At 38.5% G+C, this 20,606-nt stretch overlaps 1 protein-coding gene across 6 annotated transcripts in view; it reads right to left on the bottom strand.

Moving 5' to 3' along the window:
• MACROD2 (mono-ADP ribosylhydrolase 2) overlaps positions 1–20,606 on the bottom strand; it is a 2,124,656-nt gene that overhangs the window by 141,373 nt on the left and 1,962,677 nt on the right. For all 6 annotated transcript variants that reach the window (XM_074317443.2, XM_088789270.1, XM_074317442.2 and 3 more), the window contains exon 11: positions 19,041–19,124. In XM_074317443.2, the coding sequence (XP_074173544.2) occupies positions 19,041–19,124 (84 nt within the window). The remainder of the gene's footprint in view (positions 1–19,040; positions 19,125–20,606) is intronic.

Genomic DNA, 20,606 nt, shown 5'->3' with positions numbered 1-20,606 from the left:
AGTTGGTGTCAGAATTAAACTAAATTATGGGACACCCCACTTTGCCAGTTTGGTGTTAGAAGTGTTGTGAGTAGAAAGAGGTCATAGTAATAGTATTGTAGAACTTAGGCACTGTGCTAACGCTTTGCATGTGTTATCTCACTTAATCCTCACCCAATCTGCTGTGAGGTGGATACCATCTTTGCCTCATTTTTTAGATAAGGCAACAGAGACTTCCAATTAAGCAATGTACCCAAATTCCCACTGATCAAGTGAGGATTTAGACCTGGTCTAACTACCCTAAGATTATGTCCATATTCTGATTTGTACCTGCTTTGCAGCATTCAGAAAACCCTCTAACAAACTCATTGCTGGTTAGCAATGGCTAGAAATGACTTTCACCTCCCGAAGATGTTTGTTAATAAGGAAAATAGAAACGGCTCTGGGGTAGATTTAGCTGTTGTCAAATAACCTGAGGTCTGACATTATGGGGGTTATTCTCTACCCAGGAAAAGGAAGATTTCAAAACCTAAGTTATACACAAGGCAGGCAATCCTAGAAAATAAAGGGACTGATAGACTTCCTATAACTGTAACTACCACATTCTGCTTTCAGGAGCAATGCTTTATTACTGTGTTCATTGCTCTTTTGGTCCCTAAAGAACTTTTTCAACAATGATTTATCTTAATTTAACTTTTTTTTTTTTTTTTTTTTTCTCTAGGAAAGCAAGCAGTACACTTCATTCAAGATAAATGATTTGCAGTCATGGTAAATTCCCTTTGCTTATTCATTTGTTCAGTCATTTGGCCACCTACAAATATTTACTATGTGTCTGGTATTAAAAAATGTCATTTCTTTAAAATACTATAAGCCTTTCCACTTTTAGAAGCAAATATATATGAGACTTTATGGCTGCATTTGTGCTCACTGTATTTTTTTATAACACATTGTCTGTTTTGACCAGAGTTGAAGTTTTATAGTAAAAATCTATTACCCTGGAGATGAAAAAGTGGCCAACAGCCAGTAATAATTGACAGTTTTTCAGCATAAAGAGCAAAGAGTGTTCTATAAACTGAAAAAGAAAGATACAAACAAACATGTACATTCCAAAGTTACGTATGTTATAATTTTCAGGAAACTGTCTTTTTATTTCTTTTCTCAGCTGACACTTCACTGTTAGCTCATAAGCACTTATGATTCGTTTGGCTGGCACCTGTTGAAGAAATAATGGCGGACTAACTGAAGGGAGATCAACAAAGAGAATGCCAGGAGTCTTTCTACACAGAGGAAAGTAAAATTATAAATCTCTTTAGGGAAAGCATACACATATCAGGGGAAAATAATTTAGCCATACTTTTTCTGGGATACTGGCAAGACTTCCTCCCTGACCAGTATATGATTTTACTGGATGAAGTCAGTTTTCGATTTTACACTCAGGCTCCTTAAAAAGGCATTTTGTTGCCTGGATTTTTCCTATGGAGAGGAAAAATGGATATCTTTAACCTAGAAGAAGTAATAACAGCAATAATAAAAATAATAGTTATCATTTTTGAGTGCCTACTATATACAGAGGGTGCCAAAAATATATACACATTTTAGGAAAGAAAAAACTGTACTAATTGTAATACTCAATATATACCGATAACAAAAGATGAATACAAGTCATGTTTGACTTGTGCAGTTACAGGAGGTGCTCAAAGTGGTTGTCATCAGCATCCAAACACTTCTGATTATGGCAAACTACTGTTTGAACATCGATACAACGTCTCTTAAAATGTGTATACATTTTTTTGGCACCCCCAGTATCTACATGTCAAACTTTAGGCTTGTTCTTTTATATATTTTACTTCTAAACTTTGCCCAAATCCTGGAAAGTAAGAATTATTATTCCTATTTTACAGATGAGAAAACTGAAGCTGAGCGGGACTTACGGAAATCTATAGGCCAGTAGGTGGCAGAGCTGGGATTCAAACCTGGATCTGGCTGCCATTACAGTCTGTGCCCTTCTCACCCATGATATACTCACTGGACGGTGTCTCTCCAACTGACTTTAGACCAGGAAAACTTTCCCAACTTATTGTATGAAAACACTCTTGTCATATAATTAAATTTTATGCAGAATTCTATTTAAATTAGAATTTAATTACATTTCTAGGCATAAATTTATTGCAAAATCATCACTAGCTTCTGTTTCAGGACTTGTTTGTGTTTCCTGTCTCATTAAACATCCTTTTTGCACCTCAGTAACCTCCTCTGAAGGCATCTTTTTGTAGGCAGTTGAGAGATATGATGTTTTAATAATGTTTCACAGATTACTAGCTTTTGTGGTCAATGAGCTCAGACTGCTTCAAAACTGTCCTTATGAAACTTTGTATTTGGAAATCTAACACTGTACAGTATCAATGAATAAGTTGAAAAGTAAAAATTCAGGATTCAGCCTCCTAAGATCAAAGTCTGAATTTCAAAATCAGGTCTTAAACCCATAAACTGGCTTTTCACGTTATTTCTAAAACCTCTTTTCTAAAATGTATCCTGAGAAAACCTTGACCTGTAGAAACAGCACTGAAGAACACTTGTTATTGAAACATGGAGCTGGTAAAGTAAGATTAGAAAGCTAAGCAGATGATGAGGTCCAATTTTTCCCAATTTAATGAGTGGTAGATAGGAAATTGGCAGCAGTTGAACACCAAGAGAGAAGCAATTCCCTGTGGTTGCCAATATATAAACCATCAGGCTTCTAAAGACAAGGTTAACACACAAGCCAAAGAATTTCCCAGTGTAAACAGAAGCTCCAATTTCACCTTTGCCTGGGGCTGCCATTTAAAAAATGAAGCCACTCATAAATAGTACTTTCAGCATTCCTTTGACCCACTGTCAAACAACTTAGAAATGTAGAATGACATTTTAAAAAGTGAACACGCAAATTTTAAGTCTAATTCCAAGCTGCCTTCCAAATACACTCTTTAAGACTAACAGTACTGTTTACTTTCTGTAAGTCCTATTCTTACTAGTTACAGTATCTCTTTCCACAAGTCTGTTTCCTATGGACACACTGGAGCCACCACCGACAGTCATGGCATAACTTACTTTCTTTTTTTTTTTTTTTTGCCTTTATATCCCCTTCTGATGTTTTATCCCCTCTCCCACTACATTATTTTCATTTTATATTTCCTTCCATTCACTTGCACTTGCCCCTGCTCCATCCTTGGTGTTTATCTCTGGTTGGGTACCCCTTACCTACAGCTTTTCTCCATACCTCCAGAGTTCAAGGTGGACTTTCAAGCAGTGTCAATGCTTCCCTGAAATTCAATTTGATCTTTCACACTGAAGCAAGAGTGCAAAGGGGGGGCAATAGATAAAAAATTATATTATTAGCCATAACATAATGTTCTCTTAACTGTCATTGTCTCTCTAACTTAGAAAACAAAGACACAACAATTTATTAGTCAATAGTATTTACCAATGACGGACTTTGGTAGAAATGTTCACTGTGCATTCTTCCCACTGATAGTTCCCCTGTTTTCTTCTAGGGAACCACTCCACCCCTACTCTCAATCCATGACTTTTAAACATAGTTGACCTGCTCTCTCCCCCACCCTTCCAATCCCAGAGTTTTCATGTGACCTAGGCCTAGTCTGAGCATTGCATGTCCCTGGGCACAGTGATTGGCTTAGGGGTAGACACTTGACCTAAGACTGGCCAATCAAAGGCAATGAAACTCAATTCTAGATCTTTTGTTGGGGCTTTTGCGAAACAAGCACGTTTATTTTAATGGGGTTGATGAGACGATAGCTGGTGGACACTTTTGTCTCAGTAAGAGAAGGATGTCTGAATGGAGCCAAAGCAAAGGGAGGAAGAACACAGAGATGGAGAGCGAGATCAGTCCTAATGCAATTGTTTGAGTTTCTCATCCAGCATAACCTAGACTTTTCAAGTACACGTCTGCTTAACCAATTTGATTTGGATTTAAATCTAAGAGCCTTGACCTATGCAAACTATATGGTGGGTTTCTTGTGGTTTTCACACTTGGTCGTCTACTGGCAACACCCTGGTAGTTTTAAAAACTACTGATTTAAAAACATCCATGGACTGGTTTTGCAATGTCATATATAGTGCTCACCACTTCAGGGTCTCGGCCATGCTGAGCTCTGCTGTGATCATCATCAGAAAGTGCCTACTGAGTGTATTATTACACATGAAGATACTCTCCAAAGAGAACTTCATCGATAATTCTGGGATTGTCTTTCAGTCTATTTTCCATTTCTTTCATATCTCTCATCCTTTGAATTTAGTGCTCCTTTGCCCTCATCAACCATCAAAACTGTCTCTTAGAGAAAAAGAACAGTGCCAGTTTGACTTGGCTACAGTACAATCCCCATTTCCTATTACTGCTCTGACGGCACACATTCAAAATGCAAATTTTTGTGCACCAAGGAAGAATAACTCTTGAAATAACATTTGGTGCCATTGAGGACTTGAAACTCACACTTGATTTAGTAGAGCTGCATAGACAGCAAAGTGTGACTGCACAGCAAAAGCAACAATTTTGTCAGCAAATTTTGTAGGTGAGTAATTTTAAACAGGAAACAGAAATAGTGAATATATGATAGTGTAACTGAACTTCAACCTTTCACAGAACCAGGGGCATTGGAAGAAACCATCAAGCTCACATAGATTAAATCCTTCATTTGAGAGAGCCAGAGACTTGCATAGACAGGAATTTGGAGTTTTATTCTCCAATTGTACAAGGTATAATAAAAAAAACATAGTGAATGTTCAAATACAAAAAATTTTATTACAGTGAAAGACACATTGCCATTAATCTTACTCAAAATTCTCCCCCTTGGGCCGGCCCAGTGGCTCAGGCAGTTAGAGCTCCGTGCCAGTTTGATTCCCACATGGGCCAGTGGGCTCTCAACCACAAGGTTGCCAGTTCAATTCCTCGAGTCCCGCAAGGGATGGTGGGCAGCGCCCCCTGCAACTAAGATTGAACATAGCACCTTGAGCTGAGCTGCCGCTGAGCTCCCAGGTGGCTCAGTTGGTTGGAGCGCATCCTCTCAACCACAAGGTTGCCAGTTTGACTCCCTCAAGGGATGGTGGGCTCCGCCCCTTGCAACTAAGATTGAGCACGGCACCTTGAGCTGAGCTGCCACTGAGCTCCCGGATGGTTCAGTTGGTTGGAGCGCATCCTCTCAACCACAAGGTTGCCAGTTCGATTCCTGACTCCCGCAAGGGATGGTGGGCAGCGCCCCTTGCAACTAAAATTGAACACAGCACCTTGAGCTGAGCTTCCGCTGAGCTCCTGGATGGCTCAGTTGGTTGGAATATGTCCTCTCAACCACAAAGTTGCCTGTTCGACTCCGGCAAGGGATGGTGGGCTGTGCCCCCTGCAACTAGCAAAATGGCAACTGGACCTGGAGCTGAGCTGTGCCCTCCACAACTAAGACTGAAAGGACAACAACTTGAAGCTGAATGGTGCCCTCCGCAACTAAGACTGAAAGGACAACAACTTGACTTGGAAAAAAAGGCCTGGAAGTACACACTGTTCCCCAATAAAGTCCTGTACCCCATCCCCAATAAAATCTTTTAAAAAAAAAGAGTTAAAAAAAAAAATTTTCCCCCTTGCCTTCGAACACACTTATCCCATCGTACATAAGAAGTACATAAGAAGGCTTGATCTTGCCGACTGTGTTCCTCACATTTAGCTATCAACATAATCTAGTCATTCTATTTTACATAATGTGTCTCAAATTGTTATCCACACACCTGGCTCCCAGATCTAGTTTCTAAATACTCTTCTCCACTATAAGGAATCACCACTTCCTGAAGAAATGGCTGAGCTGGGCCAGGGAAAGTATAAAATGAACTTGAGTATCTGGTTAGACAGAAAGCAAGGAAGTGCTCAAAATATGGTAAAGGGATGTCAAAAGGACACAGAAACCACCTTGAAGAAATCCTTGGTAGTTATTAATTATAAGCCATTGAAATCTCATGTGTTCACAATTATATAAATAATAAATAAATGAATGAATTGCATGTGATATTTACATAGTTTAACATACCTCCCACAAGGTACACATTAAGTACAAATGGCGAAAAGAGTAGCTGTATATAGTTGAGGAGCCTTTCACACACCACTTTAATGGAATAATCAAAGGGAACATTAACAGTAATGGGCTAAATTGAAATTATGGGCACCTCATAGCATGCCATGAAAAGAATGCAGTATCACTTCTGTGACATTTATGTAAAGATACATAACTTGAATTCAGTCATGAAAAATCATCAGACAAACCCAAATTGAAAATATTTTACAATATAACTGGTCTGTAATCTTCAAAAGTGTCAAGCTTAATAAAATCAAATGAAGGCTGAAGAACTCCTTCAAACTGGAGGAGAGTAGGTAGAGACATGACAACAAAATGAAACAAGTGATTTTGAACTGGTCCTTTTTGTTAGAAAGGGCATTATTGGGAAAACTGGTGAAATAAGTGGGGTCTGAAAACTGGTGAAATAGATGGTAGTAATGTATCAATGTTCCTTTTCTGATTTTGATCTTTGTGTGTGTGTGCTCATGTAGGGGGACTGACCATGTTTATAGGAAATGTACAGTGAAATATTTGGGGCTAAGGGATACCAGATCTGCAACTTATTCTAAAGTTGTTCCGGAAGGAAACAGTCCTTTTTACTGTACTTGTAAATTTGCTATGAGTTTGAGATTGTTTAAACATTTTAAAAATACATTTAAAAAATGTTGCTTCAAAGATGCATTGCATTTAGTTAAAATGCAGATTTCTGACTTTGTTGAAGGCTGGGACTGGGGGAGAGAATTCACATTTTTAGCATTTACCATAAGCTGCAGCTTTAGACTGAGGGAATACGTAAGAAGTTCTCCAGAGAGTAGCAGTTTGCAACCATTTACCCAGCACTCAGCAAAACTGTCCCATTTCTGCCCACATTCTAGCACCAGCCTCCTCATCCCTTCACCCCTTTCCTCCCAAGCCCGTATCTACTTTCTTTCTGCCAGCAGCAAAGATTGTTAGCGAACAGTGAAATTCTCAGGGCAGAGAATTGAGAAATGATTCCAGGGGATGTGCTAGCATTTTTGTCCAGAGAGAGTACAGTAGACTGGTTTTCTGTGTATCATTCCGGGATCCCTGGAGTACAGTCATTTCCTAAGACTGCCTCTGATGGCTCCAGAGTGACAGGAGTTATGCGAAAACAGGCATGCTTGAGCAAGGCATTAGGAGAGCGTGGCATGCATCCAGGTAATTCTAGTGTAGGTGGACCGTTTTAAGGCTCTCTCTGGTATAATAAGACAGCAAAACTTTGTTACACTAGAAAATTGAAATTTTGAAATATAATGGCAAAATCCTAATGTGAAAAACCAATACTATTCAAATAACAATATTTCTCCGTAAAGACAAAGCAAAACAAAACCTTTCTCTGCTGAAAATTAGTATCTACTATTACATAAGCTGTCAAATGTCTTATCAACATGGTGCCAACGTTGAAAAAAAATATACCCTAATGTTTTAGCTCTACAAACCCAGGGATTGAGGTTTCAACAAAACAAAGACAAACACATGTGAGTGATGCATTCTTTATCCTCAGTTTTGGAAATCAAATGGTTAAACACATATAGCCTGAATTACTCACAGACATATACAAGATTTAAAGAAAGATACTTTATAATTATTATTAAAAGACCCACTGTACGTGCCCTGATAAACCGCTCTTTTCCTTGGTTATTTTTAGGAGCTGTTAATAACTTAGGGTTACCTTTTATGTGAGTCCTCCAGACAATTTCGGAAGACTTTTAGAAGAAGTTTCTCCATCTGTGAAATGAGAGGGTTGCCTTAGATACTCTCACAGGCTTATATTGCTATTAAAACCCACGATTCAGAGCTTTTGAATTAAAGATGGAAATATTTGTTGGGCATGAAGGAAAGAGTCTAGCACAGAGTCACCAGACTTCAAGAGATCATGGGGGCTGGATCATGAATGTCTCAGTGCCAAGGTCTAAACTGATGGCCAGTAACCAGAGTCCACCTTCTCCCTCATGTCGCTGACCTAACTTGATATCATCCGTGAAGTTTTAGAGGCAGGAAGTAGAGGTTGAAGAGTGATTGAAAGTGGAGTTTGTGTAAATATTGAAGGTACACTAATTCCTTGGGAAGCTTGACTTGAGGAAAAAGAGAATTGAAACCAGGAAAGGTAGACTGGGAGAAAGTCCATTTGGGATAGAAATTAATGTGGTTGTGGGGAGGGCAGATTGTGCTGAGTGATCCTAAGGGAGAGTAAAGAAAAAAAAATACAAGCTAGAGAGATACAAGATTTAATCAATGCATTTTAAATCTTACCTCTATTTGCAAAATAGTGTTGTTCATATTAAAAGAACTTACAAGCATTAACAAACAAGGTGGGTGAGATTTTGGTGGGAGCGAGCTCTTCCTGTTGCAAATTCAACACACTTTGACTGACTGATTCTTCTGTCCAGAGACTGTGCTAGGTGGTTTTCATATACCATCTTGGTATATGGGTTAAATCTCCCAACAGTCCCACAAGATAGGTGTTTTGTTTTGTTTTGTTTTGTTTTTTGGGGTATTTTTTTTTGTGTGTGTGCCTCTATTTAATACGAGGAAACTGAGTTTTAAGTTATAAAAACTGCCCAAGTAGGAAGCATCACTTGGATAATCAAGAGCTCTGCACACACTCATGCTGAACTGTTTCTCTGCGGGTTCATATACAAGGTCTGACAATTAAGTTCACGAAAGTGTTGCAACGATGTTGCTAAGCTTTTTTGATATCAGAGGGATTATTCATTATGAATTTGTACCAACTTGACAAACCAAGTTTATTGTTTGGAAGTGCTGAAAAGCCTGTGTGAAAAAGACATAAACGACCTGAACTTTCCGCCAACAATTCATGGCTCTTGCAGCACGACAATGCTGCAAGATATGGCACTGTCTGTGAGGGAGTTTTTAGCCAGTAAACAAATAATTGTATTGGAACACCCTCCCTACTCATCTGATCTGGCCCCCAGTGACTTCTTTCTTTATCCGAAGATAAAGAAAATATTGAAAGGAAGACATTTTGATGACATTCAGGACATCAAGGGTAATATGACAACAGCTCTGATGGCCATTCCAGAAAAAGAGTTCCCAAATTGCTTTGAGGGGTTGAGTAGGCACTGGAGTCAGTGCATAGCTTCCCAACGGGAGTATTTCAAAGGTGACCATAGTGATATTCAGCCATGAGGTATGTAGCACTTTTTCTAGGATGAGTTTGTGAACTTCATTGTCAGAGTGCGTATGTCATTGCCTAAAGCAGGACACTACCATGAGTGAAAGAAACATTGCTAATAATATGCCAAGGACAATAAGCATAAACAGGAATTATTATGGGTCAAACAGGACCTATGGTTACTCTATCCAAGTAGTTGCAGCCCTTTTCACTATGAAAAATGTCTCTATACTTACATTCTCTAATCCCCATTTAAAATCCTAGAGCTGACTCTGAAACAGGATTTCATGGTCATAAACATACCTCTGTTTAATAGGTAAACGTGGAGAGCATGACCAAAAATGAAATAAACTCTTGGGTTCCTCTGCTAAATTGCAGCAGGGGGGTGGCTCAGAATGGCCCTGAATCAAGCAGAACACAGAGTACAAATAAAACAAGAAGGTGACATAGGCTTTTACGGTATTCTAATTTTTACTATTGGTATTTATACATTGCTTAAATTCTTGCTATTTCAAGATCTGGAGGATAAAACAAAGCTTTTCTTCGTGAGAAAGATGCTTTACCTTATCCCCACATTTTTTTTTTTTCAAAGTTAGTCAATCACTAAGCTGAGCTCATTTGAATGATGGCAAAGTCAAAATTATGACTGCCTGATTTTACCCTCCACTGCACTTGTCACAAAAATTAAATTAAAGATCATACTTATGAATATACTGCATGAACTGCTGCATGGCATTCTGAAGGATAGAATGTTCCTTCTGTTCAGCCACTCACAAAACAGCATGTCACATGATACTTTAATATGCAGAGAAAATAAAAGGGCAGACAGAAAATTCTGCCACTCAGGAAATACAAAGTGCATTTCACTAATAGTTCATGTACTCAGAAAAAATTATTTTAATAAAAACAACAATAATAATAATACCTCTAACAGCAACGTTAGATCCTTCAAACTTGTATAGTGCTTTCTAGTTTCCAAAATGTTTCCACATATAATTTCATCTGACAAAAGATATCATCAATATTTTAAAGTACAGTATAGGGATGCTTGATTTAGCATTGCAAGGGCTCAGTTTCCTGAAGAATGAGTATCACACGTAAGCTTGTTGAATATTCTATACAGAGGTAATTGTAGAGCAAGAGTCAAAATACTAGTGCTTTCTGTAAAAATATGATGGAAATACAGCATTCATTACTGAAAGCCACTGAAGGCTTTGGAGATGAATGTATAGAGAAAATTACTGTTCTAAACTGGCTACTGAATTTTAGAAGCATAACTTCCCTTTCGTTTTCTTTAATGAAAATATGTTTTTGTTTTATAAATATGAACAATTCTTGCCATATATGTTTTTCAATTACACACACATTTTGGAAATTGAATATTAAAATCTCCAAAATCTGCCTCTGCCCCTTCTCTAGTCCTCCAAGATAATTCCTGAAGTCATTTGGTATACATCATTCTATACTATGTATTATAAACGTAGGTATGCATATACATACATATAAAGGAACATATCCATGCATATTTGTATGTATGTACTGTCTACCAATTACCTATGTGTCCTATCTTTATCTCTTTCTCTACCTCTATCTCTATCTCTCTGATTCTTAAATACACGACTGAGCTGATGCTTTTGCAAAGGAACTTCTTAGAAGCAGAAAATGATGAAGGAGATTGAGTTAAGATTTGTAAGCAAACACTGAAATTATTGTTTGCTTTGAGGCATTTGCCAATTCCAGATCATCTAGACTCCAGATTAGTAGTTCTCAAACTTGAGCATGCATCTGATTACTGGGCCTCACCTCAGAGTTTCTGATGTAGTACGTATGGGATGGGGCCCTAGAATTGGTATTTATTACAAGTTCCCAGGTTATACTGGTGATGCAAATACAAGAATACTTTTTGAGAAGTGTTACCTAGAGCTTGAGTTTGAATGAGCCACGTATGTGAAGCACAGAGGGGCCAGTGATTTGGTCCTAAATATAGTTGGAAATTTGCCTGTCTCAGTTTTAGCACTGGTTGGATAGGGAAAAAGGAAGAAAAAAGGGTTTGTTGAGGTTTCTTGATCTTATACACACACTAATATGAGTTTAAGGACAATAGCAAACAAAACAAAACAAAAAACAAAATTTTGAGCCAACTTTGTAGTTTAAGGTATTCCTAAAATGGTTGTATCTCCAGGTATCTTAGAAAACAAAATGTAAATAAATGAGCTCTTAACCCAACTTCAAAACATTTTCACAAAAGAGAGACAACCAAGATGGATCAGTAGGTAAACGCTGTGTTTACCTTCTCTCACAACCACATCAAAATTACAACCAATCTACAAAATAACCATTATTGAAAATTGCCTAAGATCAAGCTGAACTTGAAGCCTTTAAAATAAGGACGTGCCAAAGAAGCCACCTCCAGACTGCTAGGAAGGTCAGAGACACGGGACGGGTTGGTCCCACACCCGAGTGTGACCATTAAATTGTGGGAGGGCTATTTTGGCTGTGTGGCCCACCCCCCATCCTCTAGAGGAGCAAGATATCCCAGCCTCACTCTGGCCCAGGGTTCCAGTGCCAGGTAGAGAAGTTCCCATAGGTTTGGTTGTAAAAAACAACAGAAATTGTGGCTGAGTGAGAATGAGTGTGGCTGCACTCACAGGCGCTCCTCTTAAAGGGACTGCATGTGGACTTACCCACCAACAGAATCACTTGCTCTGAGTTCCAGCACTAGGGCAGCAGCTGGAAAGGCGGCAGGGACAAATGGTGCGGAATTGAATTGTCTGGCTTGGGACGGGGGTTTGAGAGGTGGCTTTCTCCTGGACGGGAAGCTGGTGGAGGCCATTGTTTCTCCGTTGAGCCCTCCCCCTTCCTGGCATGCAAACACAGTTGGCCGCCATTTCTGCATCTCTGTGTTGGTTCACCCTGGTGGTTCCAGAAGTGGCCCCACTCAACTTTCGGACACACACAGGCTGCTTGTAGTGTTTGCTTTTTGAGCAGACTGCCTGCCTTGGCTCATGCTGTAGACTTTCTTAGGGTCTCTCAAAGGTTCACAGAACCCAGACAAGCAGCGTCTGGCTTTGAGCATGTCCTGTACCTTTGGTTGAGAAGCCCTAAGCCAGCACTAGTGGCAGCCGGACTTTGTTTGGGGCTTGGCCTTTCAAGGCACTTCCAAACACAGCACAGGTGGCAGCCATCTGCAGCTTTCTTTCTGGCTCCTGCTGGGTGGTCCTGGGTGGGACATAGGCTGGGGCTGAAGTAGACCTACATAGGATCCCTCCAAGGTGGTCCTGGGACTGGCACCCCCAGTGGCCAGCTCCAAAACGAGCTGGAGCTTCACCCAGCTACCTCCAAGTATAACACACCCAAGGGACAGATTGGGCAGATGCCAGAGTCCTGCAGAGGCAGATCCTGCTCCATAGGGTCAGCCCCTGCACAACCACTGTTCTACTGTAGTCAAGGTCAGTCCTCACAACAAGTGAGCCCAAAGGTCAGTCCCTCCCACTGATGTACAATTATCAACCAAAACTCAACTATAAGATGAGGGCACACACAACCCACAGAAGGGACAAACCTGGAGCACATGGCTCAGGTGACCAGAAAAGCTGTGTCATTAAACCCCACAGCACATCTACTACATAAGGCCACTCTACTGAGACTGGAAGACATAGCAGCCCTACCTAATACATAGAAACAAACACAGGGAGGCAGCCAAAATGGGGAGACAAAGAAACATGTCCCCACCAAAAAATAAAAAAATGCAACAAAGCTCCAGAAAAAGAACTAAGTGAAATGGAGATAAGCAATCTATCAGATGCAGAGTTCAAAACACTGGTTTTAAGAATGCTCAATGATCTCAGAGAGAACTTCAACAGAGAGATAGGAAGCATAAAAATGGAGATGAAAACCATAAAAAAAAGAACAAGTCAGAAATAAAGGATGCAATAATAGAAATGAAGAATTATTACAGGGAATCAACAGTAGATTAGATGAAGCAGAGGATCCAACTAGCGATGTAGAAGATAATGTAGAAGAAAACACCCAACCAAAACAGCAAAGAGAAAAAAAGAATCCAAAAAATTGAGGAGAGTTTACGGGGCCTCTGGGACAACATCAAGCATACCAACATTGCATTATAGGGGTACCAGAAGGAGAAGAGAAAGAGCAAGGAATTGAAAACCTATTTGGAGAAATAATAACAAAAAGTTCCCTAACCTAGTGATGGAAATAGACATACAAGCCCAGAAAGCAGAGAGTCCCAAACAAGACAAACCCAAAGAGGCCAACACCAAGACACATCATAATTAAAATGCCAAAGGTTACGGGGGGGTGGGGTGGGAGATGAGGGTAAGGGGGATCAAATATATGGTGATGGAAGGAGAACTGACTCTGGGTGGTGAACACACAATGGGATTTATGGATGATGTAATACAGAATTGTACACCTGAAATCTATGTAATTTTACTAATAATTGTCACCCCAATAAATTAAAAAAAAAAAGCCAAAGGTTAAATACAAAGAGAGAATCTTAAAATCAGCAAGAGAAAAGCAATTAGTTTCCTACAAGGGACCCCGCATAAGACTGTCAGTTGATTTCTCAACAGAAACTTTGCAGGCAAGAAGGGAGTGGCAGAAAATATTCCAAGTGATGAAAAGCAATAACATACAACCAAGATTACTCTACTCAGCAAGGCTGTGATTTAGAATTGAAGGACAGATAAGGAGCTTGCCAGACAAGAAAAAGCTGAAGGAATTCATTGCCACCAAACCAGTATTACAAGGAATCTTAGAGGGACTTCTTTAAGATAGGAGGGGGGTTAAGGATGGGTGAAAGGGGAAGGGATTAAGAAGTACAAATTGGTTGTTATAGAGGAGTCATGGGGATGTAGAGTATAGCATAAGAAATATAGTCAACAATATTGAAATAACAAGGTATGGTGCCAGATAGGCAGTGAATCTATCAGGGTGACAGATGGGAATAGGGTTGGGGGCAGGGTGAAAAAAATGAAGGCAATAAGAAATACAAATTCATAGTTAATACAGTATGGGGAATATAATCAACAATGTTGTAAAGATCATGTAAGGTGCCAGATGGGCACTGAACTTATCAGGGGGATCACATCATAGACTGTAGATGCCTGACCAATGTGCTATACACCTGAAGCTGAAACAGAATAATATTGAATGTCAACTATAACTAAATATATATGTATATTAATCAAGGAATGTGGAGTACAACATAGGGAATATAGTTGATGGTACTGTAATGATGTTAGAGGGATAGTAGCTTGGGGGTTGATGGGTTACCACTTTGTGAGGAGTTTAAACATCTCATGATTACATGGCTTTGTACACCTGAAACTAATAAAAAATACATTTAAAAAATCTTTAAAGAACAAGAAAATTTTTTTTTCTGAAGAAAAATGAAAACCAAAAAGACAAAATATACAAGGGAATAACAATGAGTCTGCAGAAACAATAAACTACAGATTTGATTTACATAGATTGGAGATATTGAAATTTCAGATACAGATTATTTTAAAAGATATTTTATGTGTCAAATAAAAAATGACCATGTAGATTTTAAAAAGGACCAAGTAAAACTTTTAAAAATAAAAACTTTAATAATTAAAATGAAAAACTCGGAGAAGGGTTAAACATCTGGTTCAAGATGAATAGAAAATTAGCAAATTGAATGACAGACTTGAAAAAAATTAACCAGATGGAGACAGAGACATAAAAAATGTACATTAAGAGTCACGAAGGACAAAGAAAGAAAGAATAAGAGGTAGTGGAAAAGTATATTTGGTGAGGCAATAATGTGAGAATTTTGCAGAACTAATAAAAAGTGCCCGTTCACATATCCAGCAAACAAAGCAAACCGAAAGAAGAATAAAGAGGAATCCACACTCAGGTTCATCATAGTGACACAGAAATACCAAAGATAAAGAATAGATTGTCTACAAAGCCAGAAAGAAAAGATAGATAACCTAAAAAGAAACAATAATTAGGATGAGAGGTTACTTCTTTACAACTACAGAATTGATAAGACTTTAAAATATTGCAGGAAAACAACCATCAACCTCAAATTTTTACCCAGCAAAACTGCCTTTAGAAAAAAAAAGCAAAAGAAAAAAGGCAAAATAATAACATTTTTAGACAAACAAAATCTGAAAGTCTTTCACTAAAGGAACTTCTAGACGATTTACTGCTGAAGGCTGGAGGAAACTGTGAGACAAGCATGTTTTATTAAAAGTGCTGTTTTCTAAAATATTCTTTCAATGATTTTTTGTAAGGAAAAACAAACAAACAAACCTCTCTGGAATTATTGGGAGTTGGAATTGATAGAACTAGTATAAACCACGCTTCTTTCAGAGAATTCTGCCTATGATTTTGCTGGTTCATAGATAGCATTATCATTTATATTAAATGCTAGCCAATTAATAAGGGATCGGAAATTACGAATCCTTTCATTATAGGCTGCTGTGGGTCAAATCAAAGTACACTGTGGTTCATAAAATTGTAATCAAAGTAATGAGAATAAAATTCTATATCCAAAAGTCCACAGTATAAAATTGCAAGTAAATGAATTAAACATTTGACTTTGTATTTTGATGTTCAATACTTCAGCAAAATATTTCCAAAGTAATATTGCTTTTAATCAAGCCTGCAATGATGGCAACATTTTCCCCCTTCAATAAAACTAGTTCTAATATTTAAAGGGGGGAAAGGGAAAAGGATTAGAAAAGCTGTGTATTTTCTTGAAAAAAAAAAAAAGAGAGAGATTCTGACGTACTCAAACTGCACGGACTTGGGCAAGTTAAAGAACCATTTGCAGTCTGTACTCTCAAAAAATTCTGCAGAATGAGAAAATTTGACTATATGCTCTCAAAATTCTTTTTCTGGATCTAAATACGGCTATTATGGCTTTATATACTGGAAAATCTAGGTGAGTTTGTGTTTAGCTCCACTCTATGATCCTATCTGAGAATATATATTATAAGGTAAGTTGAGGTAATCGTTAGTACCTCAACGATTGGGGTTGGAAGCAGGGCAGGGACCCAAAGGTACAAGAAAAGTGTGATGAGCCTAAGTTATGGGGAGTTAAGCTGAGTAATCTATAAATAAAAATATTTAAAAAAAATTGGAGAGATGATTAAGTAGGAAAAAGGATTGATAACTCTAAAATGGCAAGACTACAGAGAAGAGTCATGATCCACATTACCCCTCTACCTAGTGATACAATATCCATTTGCATATCCAGTAGGAATATATATCTCTTTGAATCATGAGAGAAAGTGACACGTATCCAACAGTACAACACGTGAATTCAGGGCAGGGTTTATTTTTTCATTGATAAATAATGTGTGCCCTATCATAGAACCATCTACCACAGGCACGTCAGATTACACTCCCTGTCTCTCTTTTTTTCCCCAGCAATTTTTTCTCCTTTGTCTTTGAAGGCCTCTTAGGAACAAACACACAATTCCCATGTTCCTATAGAGTGACTAACGTTTACATTTCACCATATTGCCGCAGAGAGAATGAAATTGATAACAAGTTCATAGTGATTTTATTTTTGTGACTCAGAGCAGGTTCTGAGACCATGTATTTGGGTGAAGTGAAGCCATATTATTTAGTCATATTTGGATTATGGAATGATGTGCCTAAACAAGCAAATTATTTAGAAAGTAAAAGAAGTTTTCACATATTTGAAGGAATAACTAGGAAGAACTCCCTTTTTAGTTAAAGATGACATAACTGCAGCATTTTATGGCCGACCATGTGATACATGGAAATGACAAGAGATTCAGGCTACAGAGAACAACCTTTGACGTAGGTTGTGCGTTTAATGGCAATCACTCAGTGAGGCAGAGCCTCTCCAGGAAAAAGTCAATTGTTGTTTTGCCTCTAATCCATTTTCCAATCATGGACTTAAGAATTGTCCAGGAAATAACCTAATTATAGCAGAAAGTGGAAGCCTTGACTACTTTATCAATCAGATACTAACAAAGCTTAGCATGTGGGCCAGTCAGAGCTGTTGCCTTCTCCATGGTTCTAAGTGTTCTTTGAATGATTCTGAACTTTCAAGCACATTTCAGTGAATTAGGACAGTGCGTACCCTATCAAGGTCCTGATGAGGGTAGTAATTATCACAGCCATTACTAATAGAAAGCCAGACCTATGCTAGGTACTTTATACATACCGTTTCTATTATTTATTATTAGTTGGAAATGTTTAACCCTCACTCCTCACCCAGAGGGCAGAGACCACTTATTGCTGCCTTCTCCTCATCCCCTCATTTATGATGAGCCTGGTAGAGGAAACAGTTCCATCTTGAATCTCTAAAGAGGGCATGTCCTGGTCTGTTCTCTATAAAATAAGCTGACCAGGGCAGACTCTTTCCAGGCAGCAAAAGATACCAAGGACACCAGTACTTGATACTGAAGGGATAGAAGTTGTCTTTCATATTCAGGAGTGAAACCCAGCATTAGGAAGCCTATCTGTTGGCAGGGCAACCAGATACTGTGGTCTTACCTCATTAGTAATAAAGCTATATATTTTTTGTATTTCAAACTCTCTCAGAGCTTTGCCTTTGCAATTGGTTCTGAACTGGATGAAGATGACAGCAGTGTCATTACTTATTATTCAGAACCCTGACACTCAAACAGATACTGTGCTGTTATGGAGGTGAGCTGCTCAAGCTCTCCCTTCAAGAGATAACCTGCTACTGGGAATGAAGTTAGCTGACAGCTTCCAGTGCCCACACTTTTGGGATTCAATGCAGGATAATGTTCGTGGCAAGGCCACTTTCTCCCCAAGCTGATTGCAGCCAGTGAACTAGCAGGGGGAAGGGGATCCTAGAGTTCAGCCTTTTCTGCCCAATGCATGGCTCCTCTGATGCCCAAACCTTTCTCTGGACCTCCCTAGACTGTCTGACTGCACTGCAGACTGAGGCTCTTCCTAGCTAATCTTCCTTCCTTCTCTTCTTTCTCCTACTCCTGCTCTTGTCCCCTTTTATCCTCCACACACTTTCCCCCTGTAAATTCCCTGCTCTTCTACTCCATCTTGGTATCTTCATCCTGGAAGACCCAAACTGACACCCTCAGTATTATTATACTCTCCATTTCACAGTGGGTGAAGTGGGGCTCCAAGATAGAAAGTAGGAGGTGCAAACGCATTCCCCTTTGAGAAGTTGATGCACACTCTTAGGTTGGAGGTTTACTTAAAAAAAATGCCTCATCTACATTCAAAAGAAAAAACTGAATATCTTGTAAGTGGTACTGGTGTTATAAAACAGAGACAGCCATTTCTTTATAAAACTGAGCCCAATTGGATCTGCCATTCAATGCATAAATGAAAAAAAATACTTTGGCTTCTAGAAAATGGAAGAGAACACTAACAACAGAAAACATTTCCAGCATCCATGGCTGAGGTTTGATTCTAGATTCAGAATGTGTTCATGAGAAAAACAAATGATAGATCTCAACCTTCATCCTTACATGATTTCAGAACACCTAACTTGTAAGCACTATCCATACCTCCATATTTAGCAGAAACGGAAAATACATCACACTGAGAAAATTTTTAAAATTTGGTTTTACCTTAACAAATTAAATTCAAATTTGATTTTTTTGTCCTGACATTCAGGGGAGAGTAAACATATTAGGAAAGGAAAAAAAAAAATGTTTTGTGATTTTTGAATCCTTAGAAATATCTGAACATGATATTCAAATATTCACCTCCACTGATACACATAATTCAAAAATTAAAGAGAAATTTCTTTTCCTGGCATAATTTTTAAAGAAAGGAGGAACAGGACTTACCTTCGCTAGAATCTTTTGAACATTCTGACTTCTTTGCTTTGCTTTTCTTGGGGGGTGGAGAGAGGCCTTTTGGCTCTAAGCCTTCTGGAAGTACAAAGATTTAAAACATTTTTATTTAAATATTTACTAGTGGGGTTCAACATCATGTTAGTTTAAAAATAGTTTTTTTCCTTAATAAACCACACATACAATGAAGCCTTATTGCAGGTTCATCTGTCAACATGGCCAAGCCAAAATAGCTGTGATTCTCCAATAAAAATGAACTTAAAGTTCAAGCTTAAAGATTTTTTTGCTGCCACCATTAATGTGAAATAAAAATGTGAATTCTCATGTGCTTTTTTTTTTTAATTAAAAATTCTCCATAAGGCGATGTCAAATTATTTTTTCTTCCAGAGAATTTAAAACTGCATGGATTAATTGACAGTTACCATTGTCTAAGTTCATCCTCAAAATTGCATTTTCAATTAAAAGGACGCCATCCTCTTGATATCTGCAAACCTGTTCTCTCCATAGTGTTCCACAGGAATTTAACACCCAAACTGAGATAAAATCCTTACTATTTGTCTTCATTCACCTTTTCAGTAAAGCAACCATAACTTCTATCATAAGTCCTATCGGTTCTGCTCCAGAATATATCCCATGCTCATCTGCTGTGCTCATCCTTTGCAATCATCATCTTAGTGCCAACCAGCAGCATCTCCTACCTGGGTTACTATAATAACCTTTTGAATTCTAAGTTGTAGCTTTTTAATCTCCCTGAAATCTATTCTCCATATAGTAGCCAGAGTTACCTTTTAAACACAAACCAGATCATGTTGCTCACCTATTTTAAAATGAAATAGCTCTTAGAATAAGATGCAAATCCAGTTTCATGGACCAAGACAACACATTTGGGGCTCCACCTACTGCTCTAGCTTCATCTCCCACTTGCTCTTTGGCTTCATTCCCTTGGTGTTCTTCATTCACTATTAGGCTGATTCCAGCCTCAAAATCTTTGCACTTTCTGCTCTTCTCCACAACCTCTGCTTATATTCATACGTCTACCCCCTTCTCACTTTTTAATCTCAGATCAAATTCAGCTCCCAAGAAAGGCCTACCTTTACCACCTAATCTGATGGGTCCCTGCAAGGGAAATCTCTCTTGAACACATCACTTTGTGTATCTGAAATTATCTTGTCCTTTTGTTCATTTCTTTATTGTATGTCTCTGTCCTCTACCCCACACCTGAGAACATAAATTCCATGAGAAAAGGGCATTTATCTTTCCTAATCTTTTTTGTATCCCTGGTACCTAGAGTGAATTGAGAATTTCATTTCAAATTCTGTTTTATTCCCCCTTCACCAGGCCTTTCTTTAAAGCCCAAATATAATGGTGTCTGTGCCTAATTCTCACTCTCTTAGCAGCTGTCACCTTATGCCAGGATTCTAAATTACATGACAGAGCTATGGCAACTCATTTTTCTTTTTCCATTTATTAAAAAAGGAAGAGAACACAAAATGCATCTGCTAGATTCGCTATTAAGAGTATTGGCATTATGGACCACAAAGGTTTTGGGGCATCAGTTTA

Source organism: Rhinolophus sinicus, chromosome 13 (genome assembly GCF_057876585.1).
Source record: "Rhinolophus sinicus isolate RSI-liver-muscle chromosome 13, RSI-T2T, whole genome shotgun sequence".
Taxonomy (NCBI): Eukaryota; Metazoa; Chordata; class Mammalia; order Chiroptera; family Rhinolophidae; genus Rhinolophus; species Rhinolophus sinicus.
This window is presented reverse-complemented; position numbering and strand designations above follow the sequence as displayed.